The following is a 19,188-nucleotide window of genomic DNA, read 5'->3' on the forward strand; positions in this document are numbered from 1 at the left end:
TTATGGTAGATTAATTTTTTTATTAAAATTCTAATTTAAACATTTTTCAAAAAATTTGTAATCTGATGATTTTAAAAGATTCAGAGAGTCATTTTGAATCAAAAAGCTCTTAATTTGTCCATGGTTCTTCAGCAAAAACCATACGTTCATTGGAATGCTTGATCAAAAATATACAATTCATTCTTTGACAACAAAACGATTGGATAAATAACTCAAGCGCTAAACCTTAGCCTTCCTACACGTTCCCCCTTGCCGAATCTTATATATAAAATAAAGTTACATATGTGCGACCGCCCATAACTTTACAACGGAGCGTCTGATTTGAGCTGGCTTTGTTTTGTTGTGTTCGTCTTTGTGCAAGGCAAATTGTTACGGCGAGAAAACTAGGAAAATTCAAAGGAAAATGGAAGAATTCACGAAAATAGAATTTCCATACAACTAAGAAATGAGATCGCAGAAGGCGCAATGAATAACAATAATATGACAGCAATTTAAAACAGGTGACTCTCGACAGTTATTTTATAATCATCCTTTAAAAGCTACCACCGAAATAGAAGTACGCTCGACTGGTGGGTACTGTCACGGTGATCGGTTGAACAATCTTAACATATAAAAATGCAGCTCTGTCTGTCTGATCCATATAGGCTTGGAAGCTTCTGAACCGATCGGTGGGAAATTTTGTATATAGAGGTTTCAGGGGCCGAGAGGGGTGACTAAGATCGTTCGAGATCCCTCCCTCTTCTGGAAGGAATGGGTTCCATACAAATTAGACACAAATTTCTACACATCCCGAGAACTAACCAAGTTAATGGAACCCAATTTGGCAGGGGAATATTTTTAGGGATAACAAACATATCCTAAATAGTTTGACATCCATCCATCTTCTGGAAGGGTGGGGTTTCCTACAAATTTCTATGTTGGTTTGATACTCCTCCGTACTCTGGAAGGGGAGGCAGGTCTCCCATAGAAGCTTAACAGATATTTCAACCAGGTTTTCCGGAAAACAGCCTACACTGATCGGGTCGATGCTCAGGAGCCAAAGCTAGACTCCTGACGCCATTTTTTAAATTTAAGATGAAAAATTCCGGTTTCTAATATGGGTATTTCCGGAATCGTAATGGTGCACTAGAGCCACAAGTCGACCTCAGACAACATTTTGAATTCGGAGATGGCGACTTCCGGTGTCTGGAAAACAGCCGAAAATGTCCAAATACCACCCAATATGACGCTCATAGGCCAGAAATTTTCTCTAAATGCCATTTTGAAATCCAAGATGACTCCACAAGCTAAAAATTAACCACAAACACCATTATGCATTGTAAGATGGATGGAAAACAGCCGAAAACTGACCAAAACCAGAATGACGCTCAGGGGCCAGAAACTGTCTCCAAATGTCATTCTGACATCCAATATGGCGACTTCCGGTTTCGGAAAAACCGCCGAAAAAGACCGAATATTACTTAATATGGATATTTCCGTAATCGAATTGATGCATAGAAGCCAAGCATTGACCCTGGACACTTGAATTCAAAGATAACCACTTTCAGTTTCTGGAAAACAACAAAATTACTGAACACCTCCCAATATTGGTATTTCCGGAATCAGATTGTTGTCATAAAAAAAGCTGAAAATGATCGAATACCACTCAATATGGATATTTTCAGATTAGAGGTGATATACAGAAGCCAAAAGTCATTTCTAAAAAAAACAATCATTTCAAACGATTTGCCTTTTGACTTTGATCATATTCTATGGCCGATTCGTCGTGCATTTGTAGACTATAAACAAATCGCAAGGAATCAATGAATTTGGAAAGTTTTAAATTATTAAATTAAACACAAAAATGGGCGAGACGAGGTTTGCCGGGTCTTCTAGTGTTTTATGAAAAATATGGTTGTCGTGCAACACTACCTACTTGTTTACTAATAATAACTGTTTGTAAAGTACGCAACCAATAACTACTGGGTTACCTATAATATCTGTTTTCGTATATAAATACGATTGCACTACTCCGGATGTGTTAGTAACAGTTTGCATTTTGTGAAGATGAATAAAGTGAAAATGGAATACACCAAGCCCAAATGCTGTAAACCCTTTCCTGATCATCGGTGCTCATCAAGCTTACGCAAATTAAACGAAACCGTTATTGCAAAACTAAAAATATTGAACAGTCAAGCTCATTTTAATACGTCTTTATCAATTTGTGATTCGTGTAGTTATTGGAATGATAGTCAAGCCACCATTCATCCCTTCGTTGGTTACTATTCAGAATCTGGAACACTTAAGAATATCAGCTTCATCATAATATCGGAAGTACTCCATCATGATACTGTTGCGGTTCAGGTGTTCATTGCCAAATTAATGAGTTTTTTGAAAACAACAATAGAGTTGGAAAAAGCGATATTATTGTCTGATGAAGCTGCCTCACAATATAAAAATAGAAAAAACTTTGCAAGTTCAAAACAAAATATAACGTCGATGCAGAGTGGCATTTTTTCGCGACTTCTCATGGTAAAGGCCCATGCGATGCAATTGGTGGCACATTAAAACGAATGGCAGGAAATGCAAGTTTAGCTAAAGAACATGAACATCCCATTACAAGCGCAAAAGAATTGTATGATTGGTCTAATCAGAAAAGTAATAAAAATTCATCAAAAATGTCATTTAGTTGGGTATCATATGAAGAATATGAACAAGGAGTAACAGAATGGAGCAGTTGTTTCAAAAAATCTATAATAATAGCTGCCACACAAAAGTATTACTCTTTTGTTCCGACTTCAGAAAATAAGATACAAACGAAGCTGTTTTCAAAAGATGACGAATCATTTACTTATGATGTATATAAAATATAATGTGAAACTAGTTCTGTAAAGTATCTATGTCATAAAAAAATATGTTCCTAAGATAATAAAAGTCGAAAATAAACATTTGATTCTTATATATATAATATTAATATCACTTAGAACATTTAACTCTTTTCTTGAGAACCGTTCGCCCAATCGTTTTGTTGTCAGAGAATGAATTGTATATTTTTGATCAAGCATTCCAATGAACGTATGGTTTTTGCTGGAGAACCATGGACACATTAAGAAAAACATGTATTTTCCTAAATTATTATAATTTTTCGAGCTTGAATTAGAAATAACTCGAAAACCAATGCCTTTAGAATGTTTACTACCAAAAGCTATTTGATTCAAAATGACTCTCTGCATCTTTTAAAATCATCAGAATACAAATATTTTGAAAAATGTTTGAACTAGAATTTTCATAGAAAAATTAATCTACCATAAAAAAATTATTTTTCATTTCTCCATCCTGGACTTTTTTTAAAAGTTGCGTATTAACTACAAGTTTCTTTAAAAAAAAATTCAACTCTTTTTTTTTAAATTGAAATTAAATGTTTATTTTTAATTTTTTTTGGTCAAAAAAAATTTTTTTTGTACAGTGTATATTTTTTTTGATGCATTTTTTATTCGCTACAACTTATTCTCAGACAGTTTTACTATACAACCAACGATTTGTGGGCTACATTGCTTCGAATAAAACCCATTTTTTTTTCAAAGGTGGCGGGGAAATCTGCAATCAGACACCTGAGAAGAGAACTCAGGGTGTGGGGATGAGACTAGGGGAGAGATGCTGGGGTAGTTACACTCCCCAAGACCCCTACTGATCCCTGTCCCGACCCACTAGAACCCCTCCAGTCTCCAGCCCTGGTCTTCCCGGAACGACGGTTAAGTATTACGTCGGGAAGTGGCTTTTGTGCGTGATGCACCCTCTTTACTCTTATAACCTCCTAGCTAACTACCTGGAGACTGGTAGTTAGCTACCACTGGCGTGTTGGTGATTGACCCGCCACACAGGCCGCGTTCCAGATGTCCGGGTCGTCGCACATCCTCCGGACAAGATTGTCCGGAGTAGTGCCAGGCCCGCTTACAGCCATCATGTTGCTCCTCGCTCTTACGAAACGGGGACATACGAAGAAGACATGCTCTGCAGTCTCCTCCTCTTCCACGCACTCGGGACACATGGGGGACCCCGCGTGCCCGAACCTGTGCAGATATTGCTTGAAGCAACCATGGCCTGACAGGATCTGTGTCAGGTGGAAGTTCACCTCGCCATGTCGCCTCCCGACCCAGCCGGATATCTCCGGTATAAGTCGGTGCGTCCATCTGCCCTTTGTGGAATTAGACCATTTTCTCTGCCAACGGAGCATCGAGAATGACCTTCTGATGCCTCGTATGCCCCTTGTGTCACGGTGGTCGAAGCACTCTCTGTCCTCCTTGATGGCGGTGCTGATAGGCATCATGCCGGACAAGACACAGATTGCATCGTATGACACCGTACGATACGCACTCACAAATCTCAGGCACATGAGCCTGTAGGTACTTTCCAGTTTACCGCGGTAACTGTTAGTACCTAGACCGCTGAGCTATTGGACATCATACGAGATAGTGCTGCAATAGCCGATGAGGCCCTCTTACAGGCATAGTCGACGTGGCTCCCGAACGTGAGCTTGTCGTCGACCATAACCCCCAAGAGCTTCAACGATCGCTTTGAGGTGATGGTGCAGTCTCCGACTCTGACCATCGCCTGTTGCTCTGATTTACGGTTGTTCACAACCGTGACCTCCGTCTTATGGTGCGCGAGCTCCAGTATCCTGGAGCGCATCCAGTCCTCGACCTTCCTTATGCAATGCGCAGCCGTCAACTTCGACCTCTTCGATCGACTCGCCGTGAACCTCTAGCGTTATGTCGTCTGCAAAGCCGACGATCACAACCCCTACAGGAAACTTTAGTTTCAACACCCCGTCATACATGACGTTCCACAACACCGGACCCAGGATTGAACCTTACGGAACCCCGGCGGTGATTGGGACGCACTTCTGACCCTCCTCTGTTTTGTAAACCAGTACTCGATTCTGGAAGTAGTTTTCCAGAATCTTGTACAGTGACACCGGTACGTGGATGCTCCTGAGCGCGAGCGCTATGGAGTCCCAACTGGCGCTATTGAACGCATTCTTCACGTCAAGCGTGACGATTGCGCAATAGCGTATTCCCCTTCTCTTGCGCTGGAGTGCTATCTCCGCCGTCTTGGTGACGGAGGCGATGGCATCCAGCGTGGACCCGCCCTTCCGGAAGCCGAACTGGTTGCTTGCCAGACCGTTTACACCCTCTGTGTACCTCACCAGTCTGTTGAGGATAATCCTCTCAAGCACCTTGCCCGTCGTGTCTAGCAGGCAGATAGGCCTATATGCCGATGGGTCACCTGGGGGATTCCCAGCCTTCGGCAGTAGGACCAATTTCTGCCGCTTCCACCTATCCGGAAAGAGGCAGTCATCCAAGCACCTCTGCATGACTACTCGAAACAGCCCGGGGGCCGTTTTTATCGCCAGCCTGATTGCCAGGTTAGGAATGCCATCCGGTCCCGGTGCCTTGCTCACCTTTAGAGAGTTGGCGATCACGATGAGTTCCTCATTCGTAACCCTTGCCTCCTCCTGGACCTCGACACGGCTGTCATCGCCCACGGATTGGATGCTCGGCTGGTTGGCCGACCATCCCTGGTCTGTGTCTGAGATACTGGAACGTCGAACATGGGACTCGACCGCCGGAGGCCAAGGACTTGGCTCGCGGCGTGGAAAGAGTCCCTCGATGATTCGCTCCAGCATCGCTGGTGATCGCTCTGCAGGCGCTAGCGCGCCTTAAGTCTTGGCCATTACGATCCTGTAGGCGTCACCCCACGGGTTCGTATTGGCACTCGCGCATAGCCTATCGAAACAGGCCCTCTTGCTGGCCTTAATCGCACTCTTCAGCGTCGATCTGGCAGAACTGAATGCTGCGCGGCGCTCTGTCCTCTGTTCGTCTGTTCGCGCACGCTGCATCCTCCGTCTCGCACGGAGGCACGCACTGCGAAGGTCCGCTATCTCGTCAGTCCACCAGTAGACCGGTGGCTTCCCATTCCTAGGTTGGCGAGTCCTAGGCATGGTGGCGTCGCACGCCCGAGATAGTATAGCAACTAGTTGGTCAGGCGTCGGGTGAAGCCGACTGCCCCCCTCGCGCTCTCGTCTAATCGCCTCTTCAAAAACCTCTGCATCAAAATGCGATGTCTTCCACCCGCGGGTGAACGGAGTGTTGGCCCTACTCGTCACTTGCCGCCTCTATTAGTGTAGCCATCGTCTACCCTCCAGTTCTTGATCAGTCCTGGGCTGGAGAACGTCACGTCGATGATCGACTCCGCGCCATTTTTGCTAAAAGTACTTTTGTTCCCAACGTTGGCCAGATCTAGGTTGAGCTTTGCCAAAGCCTCCAACAAGATCTGGCCCCTCTGGTTCGTGAAGCGACTTCCCCACTCAACAGCCCAAGCGTTGAAGTCGCCCGCCACCACCAACGGCGTTAGCTCCATGGATTGGAGATCGACCATCAGGGTGAGCCTTTCGGTAGACCAACGTGGCGGAGCATAGCAACTGCAGTAGAACACTCCGTTCACCTTAGCAACTACGTACCCTTCTTCTGAGGTTGAGACAACCTCTTGAACCGGGAACTTGCCCGTCGTACATATGGCCGCCATACTGGACTTATCCGCAACCCAGTTACCGTTTCCGGGAGGGATGCGGTAGGGGTTCGATATGATTACGATGTCCGACAACGACTCAGTGGCTGCTTGGTGTAGCAGCTGCTGAGCCGCGAAGCAATGGTTCAGGTTCAGTTGCGTCACCCTTACGCCCGTGGTTTCGCAGCCGGCTTACCGGCTGGGCACCTGGGGCCTCCCATAAAGTGTTTGGCGTCCCGTTTCCCGGAACATACCATACACTTGGGAGACTCCCCACAGTCCTTCGCTTTATGGCCTGCACCTCCACATCGCCTGCACAACTGGCTCCTATCGGGCCCCTTGCAGGTCCAGGACTTATGTCCACCCTCAAAGCACCGGAAGCAAATGTCTGGTTGCTGTAGTATGCCCAGAGGACATACAGACCAGCCGACCTTCAACTTGCCTTCTTTCAGGGCCAGGTTATCATCCGCCGACGCTGGTCGGAAGGTAGCTATCTGGGTCCCCGCCGGACCTTTGCGGAGGCGGATTGACACCTTAGCCACCTCCACCCCACACTTCGCTTTGAGGGCTTGTGCAATGTCGCACCCCTCCGTGATTTCGTCCAGGTTTTTAAGCTGGAGAGTCACCTCTGAGGTGAGTGCCCGCACTTGCACCTCCTTCCCTAGGACCTTTTCAGCTACCGTTTTATAGGTAGCCCCCTTGTTCTTGGCGTCCTTCCGGAGCTCAAGTATCATCTCGCCAGTGCGAGATCGGCGGATACTCCGCACATCCGCCCCCAGATCCTTGAGCTGGGTTTCCCCCCTCGTCTTCTTCAAAACTTCTGAGTATTTCGACCCGTCCGTCTTGAGTATGAGGGCAGCACCCCTACTCCGCGCCTTTTTGACCTTTTTCGGTCCTCTTGCCACTCCGCCATCTTGGCGCGTCGCACCTTCCCGACGCCTCCTACCCAACCGTTGTCCAAGGGTTGCCCGTAGCCTCCACTTGTTCCGTTTCCGCGCCGGATCTTGAACCGGTTGGTGTGTACTCTCGTGGGAGTAGCGCAACCAACCGTTTCTTGGGGTTCCCGGGGGCCGCTTCCCCCGGAGACTGCCTCGCTGCCTCGTTCGAATAAAACCTATGCCAAAAGGCATACGCCCTTTTAGAATGTAACTCATGGGTGTAAAAAATTTCTTTACCTGTGAAAAATGCTCAGTTTGCTAAGCCAAATACGTGTGCAAAGTTTCATTCAAATCAAAAATGGTCGATTAAATTTTCGCGTATTTCCAGGCGATTTGAAATGATTTTGCTCTAAAGCAATCATGCGAATATGGAGCTGACTCAATACAAGTATTTCGGATTATTTATGCCAGCGGTTCTTAACCTTTTTTTGTTCGCGTACCACTTGGCGATATTTTTCATATCGATGTGGGAGTGGGAGAGAGTAGCGGTAGATCATGTTGTGGTAGTCTTTTTTAGGTTTAAAATTGAACTATGGTTTGTTTGATTGCTCCAGTCATGATTTAAGAGCAAGATTGAAAAACAAATGAAATATTTTAAAGAAAAATTGCTTTGTCCGCCATTACTGATTTTTCTTTCGCGTACCCCCTGAAGGCTTTCGAGTACCCCCAGGGGTACGCGTACCCCAGGTTGAGAACCGCTGATTTATGCAATAAAACTATGTGTATCATTACAAAAAGTGCATTTGTTGCCAAATGGTTCCCAAACTTTTACTCCATTTAATCTACACTCGTTATGGACACAATCTAATTTCGAGAGGGTTGGTATTTCCCAACCCAATTAACGTCTTGACAACAATCGACAGTTACGAGTTATTTTTTGTAGAAATGGTAAACAAAAAAAGGCGCCAACAAGGTCCTTGAAGTGTCAGATACGTTATCGCGCAATTGTCCTTCACTTATATTTTCATTTGTGCTCACGATATTTTGACATGAATATTGAGAACTGCTCTCGTGACAATGGAAAAAACGCTAATGTTAACAGGTGTACCTTGAAGCACGACAAGGCAAGTCGCCTCGCGCCGCTATTCGCTTTCACTATAACTAGGGCCTAACCCTGCCTATTACGTTGTTTATGTGAAAAATGGACGTCTCAATTAAAAAATGACTGCGGAACTTAATTCCAAACAAAACACGTTGCTTGAAAAAATTCAAACGAAACTCAATCGTAAAATAATATGTGTTACTTTCCGCGAAGCTCTGACGCTCTCTGCCGTGCAAGCTTTTTAATCTCAAATCGGTTCAGCTTACCCGATATGGTCAGTGGCATTTGGTCGACAAAAAATACCCCACCTCGGAGTTGTTTGAAATCACTCAACTTTTCAGCAACTAAATCCGTAACTCGTCGCTCGTCAAGCGAGCTGCCGTCACGTAAGGCTATGATGGCCGTGGGAAGGTCAACAGCCATTTCTTCATCGACTAAGCCAACGACGCACACGTGCAAGACCTCGGGAATTTCCTCGATCACTTCTTCGATCTCAACTGGGGAAATTTGATAATTTCGATACTTGATTATCTCTTTCTTCCGATCCACCACAAACAGAAATCCGTCTTCGTCGAAGTATGCGATATCACCGCTGCATACCCATCCGTCCGGCGACATTAGTTCCTCGGTGGCCGCAGGATTATTCAAGTAACCGAGGGTCGGCAACGAATACCGCGCCCACAGAACTCCACGTTCATTTATTCCAACCTGCTTATCATCATCATCTAGCAGTTTAATCTCGACATTAGGTGCCAGTTGACCAACTGAACCTTCTCGTTTTTGTGCGCCCATTTCAGCGGAAACATAGCCGACTTCGGAGAATCCGTAACCAACACCTATGGTACCATTGGGAAGCCATTTTTGAACTGACCTGCGTAAAGCCGGCGAAACATAGGCTCCACCTGAGAACAGAAGCCTGATGCTGGAGAGATCCGCTTGGCCTAGATGTTCACTTTGTAGAATCAGTGCCAGCTGTGTAGGTGGTGCGAAAACGTTGGAGATTTTGTACTTTGCGATTATTTCGAAAAATGCTTCCGGACTGAAGCGACGAGTTGTAATGTAGCGTGTGAAATTATTGAAAACACTTTGAAGAAGCATGCCAAAACCGGACAACCAGTAAAGTGAGCTGAAATTGAATCCATCCTGGATCTTGCTGAGGTTGCTGAAATGAGAATTTTACAAATATAATAGCTGGCGAAAATTTCTAGTTGAGTTGGTGTCTCACCTTAGTAGAACATATTGGTTGATAAAAGTGGCATGCGAGATGCATATCCCTTTTGGCATTCCGGTAGTTCCCGATGAACAAACCACAGCAGCAACCAACTGCTCTGAATTCCCTAGATAAGCGGGGCTGAAAACATAAGTAGCAACGTGAGTATCATTAAAATTCAGGATATCTTCGTCATACTCACTAGAACATTTCTTCTTGACCCGTTTCTTTGATCAATTCTGAAGCGGAAATATCTCCGTTCTCAGTAACCTTATCGAGTAAAACGTATTTAGGGAGGATTCCCGCCTCTGCACAGGCTTGCTTGACCGTTTGAACATTGTCCTCATCAGCCACCACCATGACAGGTTTGGAAAGTCGCAACATAGAGACTATATCGCGGACCGCGAAATCTGGATCTAGACAGTGAACTGGAGCTCCTATCAGGAAGCATGCGTAAACTAGGGGGGCTAGATTTTCTCTGTTTCTCGCAGCGAAACATACGAAGTCTCCTTTTCGGGGTGATCCCAAAGTAGCGAAGTTCTGAACAATGCGAATCGTACGCAGGCGCATTTCTTCACAGGTGACCGTAGCGCCCGTTTCTACGCTTACCTGAATTACTTTCGATGGATTCCGCTCGAGCAGGTTCAGTATAAGCTGCCCCATGTTGGCTTGCGGATTAAAGAGGCTTGGCTGGGTGATGCCAGTCCATACCTTTTTGCTTGGGTCGTACACTGTGCTCATCGTGGCTAGATTCAAAACTGTCTGAGTTGTTAAGCTGGCAGCATAACTTATATGATGTGTGTTATCTGAGCCCACAATTAAAACTTGTGACGACACATCTCAGCGATAGATTAATCTTATCGGTGTTATATTATTTCGAACATTGCTTGATAACCATGAGATTCAATTTTGTTCCCGTTTCGTCGCGAGTATCTTCTGTGGGAAAACGTAAATATGAAATTCGGCAAAGTCACGATGCATTGAGAGTCTATTGGGAGTACAGAGATTGGAAAAAATTCTCTGTTGCTTGCCAAAATTGAAACATGAGAATTCTATCACCAACATCTCTGTCACTCATTGCGCGTTTTTTTTTCTCTAGAAGATTAAAAGATCATCATCATCATGGCTTTGTTAGTTCTCTCCTAACTGAATTCAGGGTATTTAAATCTTCTGCTGGTCGGTTGAAGACGGCCGTAAATTACTATGCAAGATTCGCAACTCATCTATCATCAATTCGTTTTATTGTTCGTGGGCGTGGCTCTCAATTAAATTTCGGAGGTCAACCTGTTGTTCACTAGACACATATGAATAGATCAACACCAACAGACGTTTTTAAGAACTCGCTCCACCCTACTGGATATGGTATCAAAAATTATCAGTATTCAACATGAAGATGCTTGTAGATTTAGCTATTTCATTGTACGAATTATGGTTACATTTATTTTGGAAATTGATTGAAATTCGTGTAGATTTTTCATGGGTTTGAGCAGCCCGTGAATATCACCGTGGGATCAAATCTTCTCTAGCATGGACCTCCTTTATCTCCAATCTACCTCTGATGGTAAAGAAACCTGTGCAAGGAGCGATATCAGGTAGCGTAATCAACCTCTGATCATATTTAACTATACTTATTTTTATTGTATTGTTTCACTATGATACTGTCATTATGGCGCTAAGATACCCAACATCTATGGGTGACTTTGCAACATTAGCTAAGCCCATTCATTTACTACAATGTACTACTTTAGACAAATCAGGAAAATTTCGGTTTTTGCGTCGTGCTTCCGTACCCAAGAGCAGTATGCCATCAACATACAGGGTGTTCAATGAGTTCGTATATAACCTTTCATCGTCGTGTAATCTCATATATATGCCTATCGATGCGCATGGTGTTGACTTGCTGACATTTGGTGTTTGTTTACCACGCACCATGAAAGAGACCCGATCAGAAGAGCATAACTAAAAAATTACAAAATTCTATCAACGCGAGATACAAATAACATATTTTGATACAATTTTGTATTTTTCCATATAATTTTGATAACAAAATTAAATCTGAATGAGTTTTAATAACAAAACCTGAAATAAAGTAGTTCTGAAACAAGTTAAATTGATTTTTCGTTTTTATCAAAACCTGTTCTGCCGTTCTACGCATATTTGTCCCATGTTCCAAATCATGCAAACAAGAAAAAGGATGGTAAAGTTTTACAATACTATTACGCATTGTGTCAATGTGACAAATGCAATTATGGGTTTCTAAACAGTTTTACCTTGCAATAGACTGTTTTCAATAAATCTAGTTGAAGGTTTTTAGATTCAACACTTTTTTCGATGAAAAATACTCACTGGGACAATAATGCCGAGAAATTTGCCTTCCAATAGGTAATTTCTACGCATATCAGTCCCATCACGTGCATACGCAAGTGAAAGTTTAGTTAATTGAATAAGTATGAGATGACTTACCATTACAAAGAGGAATTGTTTTTTATATTGCCCATTACTATCATATTTGAATATTGTTGGGCTTTTACCATTATGGCTACACACAAAAGACAGTTCTTACAACTTCCCATTAGTATGAATCTCAGGCGTTTATCATCTTACATGTTTGAAAAAAAAAAGGATTCAGATTACAAACCAGCAAGCAAGGTGTAGGTATCCCTTACAAAGATATGAACGTACCGCGTTTAAATAATCAAGCAAAGTTATTTTTGAAACCCGCAATGCAGCCAAACGTTGTTAGGAAGTCTTTAGTGCTCTGTAGCACTTCCCAAGTTGTAAATATGGGAAGTAGTAGTTAGTGGGGTGAATTAGAATAGAAAAAATCTAGTGGGACAAATATGTGTAGAATATCATCAATGGGACAAACAGACTTGGTATGGTTTTTCAAGATTTTCGGAACAAACAATGCTATTTTTGAACGTTTTTCTAAAATATGCATGAAAATAGACTCATTGGTGATAAAAAAAGAAAATCGACCAAAAGTAACATGGGACAGCTATGCGTAGAACGGCAGTGTTGTTTCTAACAATGGTTGTTATTATAATGTTACATATACTATCTTATTTTGTAAGAAAGCTGATACATTAGTAACCAATTTTGATATGTGTTTGATACAAGTAAAATCATTTCTGTTATAATTTCTGTTATTTTATTACCTAACGGGATCAAACTGAAAACGCTGCCTGTAAGGTTTTTCCCGCAACAAACTAACAGCTTCTGTTACACTTCTGTTTTTTCTTTCTTAACGGGGAACTGCGACGTCGTGGTAAAGTTGTTTGCGGCACGCAGGTCAAGAGTTCGTGTTTTCTAGTGGGGAACTTTTTGTCTTGCAACAGCAGCACAATGTCCAAAACGATCAGCTGTGGGCCCGACGTTGGCCAGCATCCCCCAGTCCCACATTAACACCCGCGGTTCCAGAGCGTTACGTTGGTAATGGTTTGGGGCCGTATCCGAGCGTGGGATGCTCCCACTGGTGTTTATCGAAAAATCAACGCTACGTGCTATAAGGCCGATGTCCTGGAGAAGGTTGTTACCCTGACACTTCGGGACCTCTACAGAAAGGATCATTACGTCCTTTAAGAGGACAGTGCACCAGTTCACATGGCGAACAGCGTCCTAGCGTGATGTCGGAAGAATTTGATTGATTTTCTCGATAAGACTTTGTGGCCTACCAGCTCCCCGAACCTTAATCCTCTAGAATTTTATGGCACATGGCTGGACTTCTGTTGCACATGGCCAAGCAAGGCGAACATAAAGTGAGCACTATGGACTAATTCAAAGAGCTTATTTCCAAGATCTGGTACGAGATCCCGATGGACCTGGGGCATGCCGCGTGCGATTTTTTTAAAAACGTTTTAATCTTGTCATACAACACAAAGGGGGTGTGCTCTCAGCTAATTTGTTGTAAAGGTTCTCAATAAAAAATGATTTAGGAAAGAATAACATGTGTTTTCATTTTTTTTAAACATTTTTTTAAAGTGTATTCGAACTTATTGCATACCCTGTACACCAAGAGAAATGCATCCTTGCTTTTCTCGTACATACACTTTTTAACTAAAGGACTTTTGCGTCCCAGTTTTGATAGCTTTTCGTTTAAAACTTGCATCAACAACATAACTGAGGCAGTTCGTAAATACTTTGTTCAAAGCCAAACTACGAGCCTTTTAAAACACACAAAATGTACGAGCCTTTTAAAACACACACAGAATACCTTTTCGAAAACAACTGAGCTGTGTGTAACAATTCTGACTTACTTAACCCAACTTGGCATTTCTGATTGCGCTAAATTTGATAAGAGTCTGTGTTTTGAACTTCAAAAGTGTTCTAGTGAGCATAGAAGTTCGTGTGGGATCTGCAGATTTTGTGAAGAATCAACAACAATCAATATATTTCAGCGAAGGTTTGTGATGTGTTTGTACAGATGTACGTATAAGAGGCATTCCATGGAAATGAGTAAAAAAAATATTTTTTTAGTAAGTCGTTTCCGATTTCGTTCGTCGACAGTTGTTCCTTTTTTATAAAAAGGTCAATTTATTATATCAGTTTTTCATGTAGCCTCACGCGACTGTTATTTGAAAAGGGCCTATTCAAAAATGTGACTGGAGAATCAAATTTCAATCTCCAGCAAAGTTGTAGGTAATAAAGTTGCGGTTCTAGAAAAAATGTATACGCTGTAGAAATTTTTTTTTTCTGGGACAAATTTTTCAAATTGTTACAAAATATTAAATATCCCAAAAAGTACATTTTTCAAAAATATAATTTTTCTACACATTGAAGATGAAAATACTACTATCTGTCAAAATTTTACCTCCGAATTTTATCACTGTAAACATAAAACATGTTTTTTTATTTTGCTTCTTCCTTTTTATCCTCTTCCGGGAGTAAGTCAATGGTTTGACACATTTATTGAAAATTATACATACACAACACTCACAACACATCACTCTCCCCTTTTCCCTTTTTCTTTACTCTGTATCTTGATTTATATCTAAAACATAGTCCTCAAATGGCAGTAATTTTCTAATACGTCGTTTTGTTTGCGCCGAGGCAAGTTACTTGGTTTACAATAGGAATGTTACGGATATCCGCATCCGCATCCGCAAATACGGAACATCCGCATCTACATCTGCATCCGTAATCACATATCCGCATCCGCATCCGCAGATGTCTGAAAAATCACATCCGTAACATCCCTGGTTTGCAATATTGATTTGTTGAAATGCTTAGCTTTTCAGACGAGTTTCCGATGCGGGTGGCTCTCGTCCCTGTGCTAAAGGCGTGCTATACTGTAAGGTTTTTTCATCTTCCTCCTCCTCGTCATGATCCATATCACAAAACTCAGGATGCTGCAGCGTCGTGTGACCCAACTTTACTACAAACTCTCCACAAAATTCCTCCATTTCATTGCTCGAGAAGTTTCTGTCTGTAGTTGTAATTTGGTGTAATATTTCGATGATTCTAAAATGGCTGTAGGAATCGATGATTACTAGTAATGATTCTCCAGAAGGTAATGGTTCAAGCATATCGAGATGTAAAACATTCCTTGGCGTTTGCCGCAACTCCCTGATTGTAGTTGGTTCTGGCGAAGCCGCTTATCCAACAATTTGGCAATCCAAGCAACTTCGTATTGCTTTTTTTACGTCTCTATCCATTGATGGCCACCAAACCTTTGATCTGCTCGGTCGCTGCTTTGTCCGCTTGTTTCTATCAGCTTGTTTCCGCGGACAAGAAGGTGCTCTGGTCTAAAGATCACTTTAAGCGGCTCATGTCAACGGCGAAAACTCCATTTCTCTAAACTAAATCTGCAATCGTTCTGTAGCCCACACTAATGCTAAAGCTCTCTTCTCGTTTTGCGCGTATGACTTCTCAGATTTGAAAGTCCCTTACTAATGTGGTAGAAAACCCTTTTCATACCTTCTTTTTTAGTGGCACAGCTCCCAAGCCTGTGGAACTAGCATCGGTAATCAACATTGTTTGATCATTTCGCGAATAGTATCCCAAAGCCATTGAATTCACCGACCTACATCCTTGACCTTTCTAAATGTTTCACTGTGTTCGCTTCCCCGTCGGAACTTTGAACTTTTACGCAAAAGATCACGAAGAGGAGTCGTCGAAGTTGACAGGTCTGGTACAAACCTCCCGAGATAGGTGATAGTCCCCAGAAAGCTTCGCACTTCTTCGGTAGTAGTCGGTTCTTCAAAGGCCCTAGAGAATTGGTACGTTGCAGCTGCGTTTGCAGCATTTTGACAGTTAGTCCATCTTCTGTCGAATTTTCGTCAACGCAACGCAAACGTATCCATTTGCCACATAATACGTATAAGCTAAACATGGCAATGAAAATTATCATTTGTTAACTTAAAAATGCTATTTAATTTGACGAACTACACTCCAAATATTTTTCACGTTATTGTAACGTGAAATTTCCTGTATTTATTCATTTTTTGTCATTTTGCATGATTTATGTGACAAACATAACATTTACGTGAAAATCACATGCATACTATGTTTTACACGTAGCATCTACGTCAACTTGGCAACGTTAAACAGAATGAAGTATCGCGTGAAATCTCCGTGTGAACACTCAAAATATTTTTCACGTTATTGTTACGTGAAATTTCCTGTACTCATTCATTTTCTGTCATTTTGCATGATTTATGTGACAAACATAACATCTACGTGAAAATCACATGCATACTATGTTTTATTACGTAGCATCTACGTCAACTTGGCAACGTCAAACAGAATGAAGTATCGCGTGAACTCTCTGTGCGAAAATACACAGAAATCAAAATGGCGCAGCTGTTGTCTGATTCATTCTTTGGACATGAAAGGAATTCCCCGATGACTTCCCAATAAGTGAGCTTAAAAAAACCATATGAATCCGGCATCGAGATTTCACTGATTCAGTTCAAATTGTGAGGAATTTCCTGAACATAAACAGTTGCAGCTAATAGTGATGATCGCCAACGAATGTCGCAATATCATTTTGCCATTTTGTATGTCGTTTAATTCATTTCCGAATTGGCGATTTTACATTCACGTGAGATTTATCAAGCAACATATTTGGATAATTTCGAAAACTATTCCTAGTCTTTGAAGAATTTGGTAAACCACAATTGAAAATTATACGTTGTAAAAAACGTAGAACCTATCAGACAATCAAATGTTTTTCACTTCACCGGTAGTTAAATTCTACGTGAAACTCACATGAAATGCATATGTCTACTGTATAAGATTCATAGGATAAATCATCTCACCAGTTAATGATGAACTCAAATGACAATCACGTAAAATCTACGTGAAAATGACAGTGGAAAATATTCACATAACTTTTCCGGTAATTATAACGTGAAAAATATTTTGAGTGTACGGTTACACTCGTTATGGAAATCGATGGGTTTTGTTTCATAAATTGATGTAATAAATAAGCAAATTTCATCCGAAGTAAGATAAATTAAAAAAATGTGTACCTTATTTTATACAGCTCACGAAACTTGTTCAAAATCATAAAAAACGGCTGTATGCGATATATTTTATTTCGAAAAATTCATAACTTTTGAACCAGTTGCTCGATTTTCAATCTTTTTGGATCAAATAAAGGTAATTATTTCTATTTATAAGAAAAAATACCGAAAAAATAAACCTATGTGCTTTTATATGCATAATACATACAATTATTTAAATTTTTGTCATGTTTTTGAATTGCATTTACTCAAATTTAAAAAATACCACATTTTTGAACAATTTTTCCATATAAGAGTTAAAATGAGATCGAGAGATATTCTTTTATGTTTGCCCCAAAAAGAATGACAATCAAATGAAAAACGCGTATTTTTTTATGAAAAACATTATTAACTGTAATTAGAATTAAGATATTCACGATATTAGCATTGCAAATTGTTTCTCTTGAAAAACTCTAAAAGTCGTTCAAAGTCAGGTTTAAGGTGAAAAGTGAAATAAAAATGTTAAAACGCAAAATGTGTTTTTTTCAATATAAATCGGTTGTTTTCAAAGATAGAGAAAAACTTTTTTTTTACAAAGTTGCTTAAAATTAACGAAGCTATAACATTGTAGAACAAGTTTTTCTTATAGCTACAAAGGTAAAAAAATCAGTTACTTGATTGCATCGAAAATTTGGGTCATCCTAATTCTTGATAATTTTTCAATAAGTGCTTTATCATATGTTACAACTTTGTAGAAGAAAGTTTTTCTTTAAAATATTGCTATAGAGCTTTAGACCCAAATTTCTCCCTAAATTTGGTTTCTGGATCATTGTGCAATGGTACATCAGCTGTGTTGCACAAGCGAAGGAAATATTGTTGTGTTCATTTCAAATAACGGGTGACAAATAAAATTTTGGAGTTTTTTTTACTGTTGTCAAAAAAAGGTGTAGTTAAAGCACAAGCAAACAGACGTACCACTCCATACCAAATTCTAAGAAAATTATGGTTCTTACTAACTTGGGCGACACCTACTGGACATATTCCGCAAAAGTTAAATAACACAGTGCAATCATTTTTTTTGCCTTGGCTTCTATGTATGATTTTTTGAAGAAGTTGGATTCGAAAATAAATTTCTCTGAGTTTGAACATATTTCAACTTAAGGTGCAACAAAGGCGCCATTTTTAATTTTTGAGAAATCGGAAATTTTCGATGTTTTTTCGACGCCATTTTGTTTTAAAGCCAGATATCAAAATTCTATGAGTTTGTCCACATATTAGCATCTTCTTACCCATCTTTTAAAACAAACAGATCTTAAATCGGACAAAACCTGAGCTCAAAACGGTGATTCTACGAAACCGGTGTTGGCATGGTTTTAGTATATTTCACAAAGCAAAATAATATCGAATATGTTTGAGCATTAAGAGTAATGCACTAATATCTGGTAAGTGGTAGTCAAATTATTTCTCATATTGAGTAAAAATGTCTTAGAAATCGATTAGTAGGTGTCTGATCTAGGTGAATGTCAGCAACATGTCGATTTTGCCCCAATTCCCCTACAATACTAAAATAGGTTTATCTCGACGTTAAATTAGATTATTTGAAATCTGTTTAATGTAATATCAAGAATGTATTTTTTTTGTAAGATTTGGACCACTGCGACCATTATTTTGATCTTTTGTGGTATACCTGTTCTCTAGTCTAGCTACTCGTGACAGACATATCACTATTGATGGAAGTGATCGTCGTTGTCATATCGCACCCTTTCTCCCAATTAAGCACTGAATTTCGTATGAAATGTATTACCCCATTAGGATTCGCAGACCAGACCTCAAAAGGCTCCAAAGTTCCTTTTCCAAAGGCTCTTATTCTGCGCTGTATTAGTGCACTGCAGTGGCAGAGCAAATGTTCTGCGGTTTCACATTGGAACCCGCAGAGACGACAAATTTCGTCATCTGACTGACCAATTTGTTTCAGGTGGTGCTTACTTGGACAGTGTCCTGTAAACA

At 41.1% G+C, this 19,188-nt stretch overlaps 1 protein-coding gene across 1 annotated transcript; it reads right to left on the reverse strand.

Moving 5' to 3' along the window:
- Positions 1–8,250: 8,250 nt before the first annotated feature.
- Positions 8,251–10,478, reverse strand: LOC129734103 (luciferin 4-monooxygenase-like). The gene is made up of 3 exons (XM_055695837.1): positions 9,939–10,478; positions 9,752–9,877; positions 8,251–9,688 (listed from the first exon to the last, which is right to left on the reverse strand). The coding sequence occupies exons 1-3, from the start codon at positions 10,475–10,477 to the stop codon at positions 8,725–8,727; spliced, it is 1,629 nt and encodes a 542-aa protein (XP_055551812.1). The 5' UTR covers position 10,478; the 3' UTR covers positions 8,251–8,724.
- Between the last annotated feature and the right edge of the window lie 8,710 nt (positions 10,479–19,188).

Source organism: Wyeomyia smithii, chromosome 1 (genome assembly GCF_029784165.1).
Source record: "Wyeomyia smithii strain HCP4-BCI-WySm-NY-G18 chromosome 1, ASM2978416v1, whole genome shotgun sequence".
In the NCBI taxonomy this organism is placed as follows: domain Eukaryota; kingdom Metazoa; phylum Arthropoda; class Insecta; order Diptera; family Culicidae; genus Wyeomyia; species Wyeomyia smithii.

Bases quoted from the DNA above. Each gene is read 5' to 3' on its own strand.
- LOC129734103 (XM_055695837.1), bottom strand. From the start codon at position 10,477: ATGAGCACAGTGTACGACCCAAGCAAAAAGGTATGGACTGGCATCACC. The intron at 9,878-9,938 runs GTGAGTATGACG...TTATGTTTTCAG, and splicing joins GGTCAAGAAGAAATGTTCTA to CCCCGCTTATCTAGGGAATT. The intron at 9,689-9,751 runs GTGAGACACCAA...TTCTCATTTCAG, and splicing joins AACCAATATGTTCTACTAAG to CAACCTCAGCAAGATCCAGG.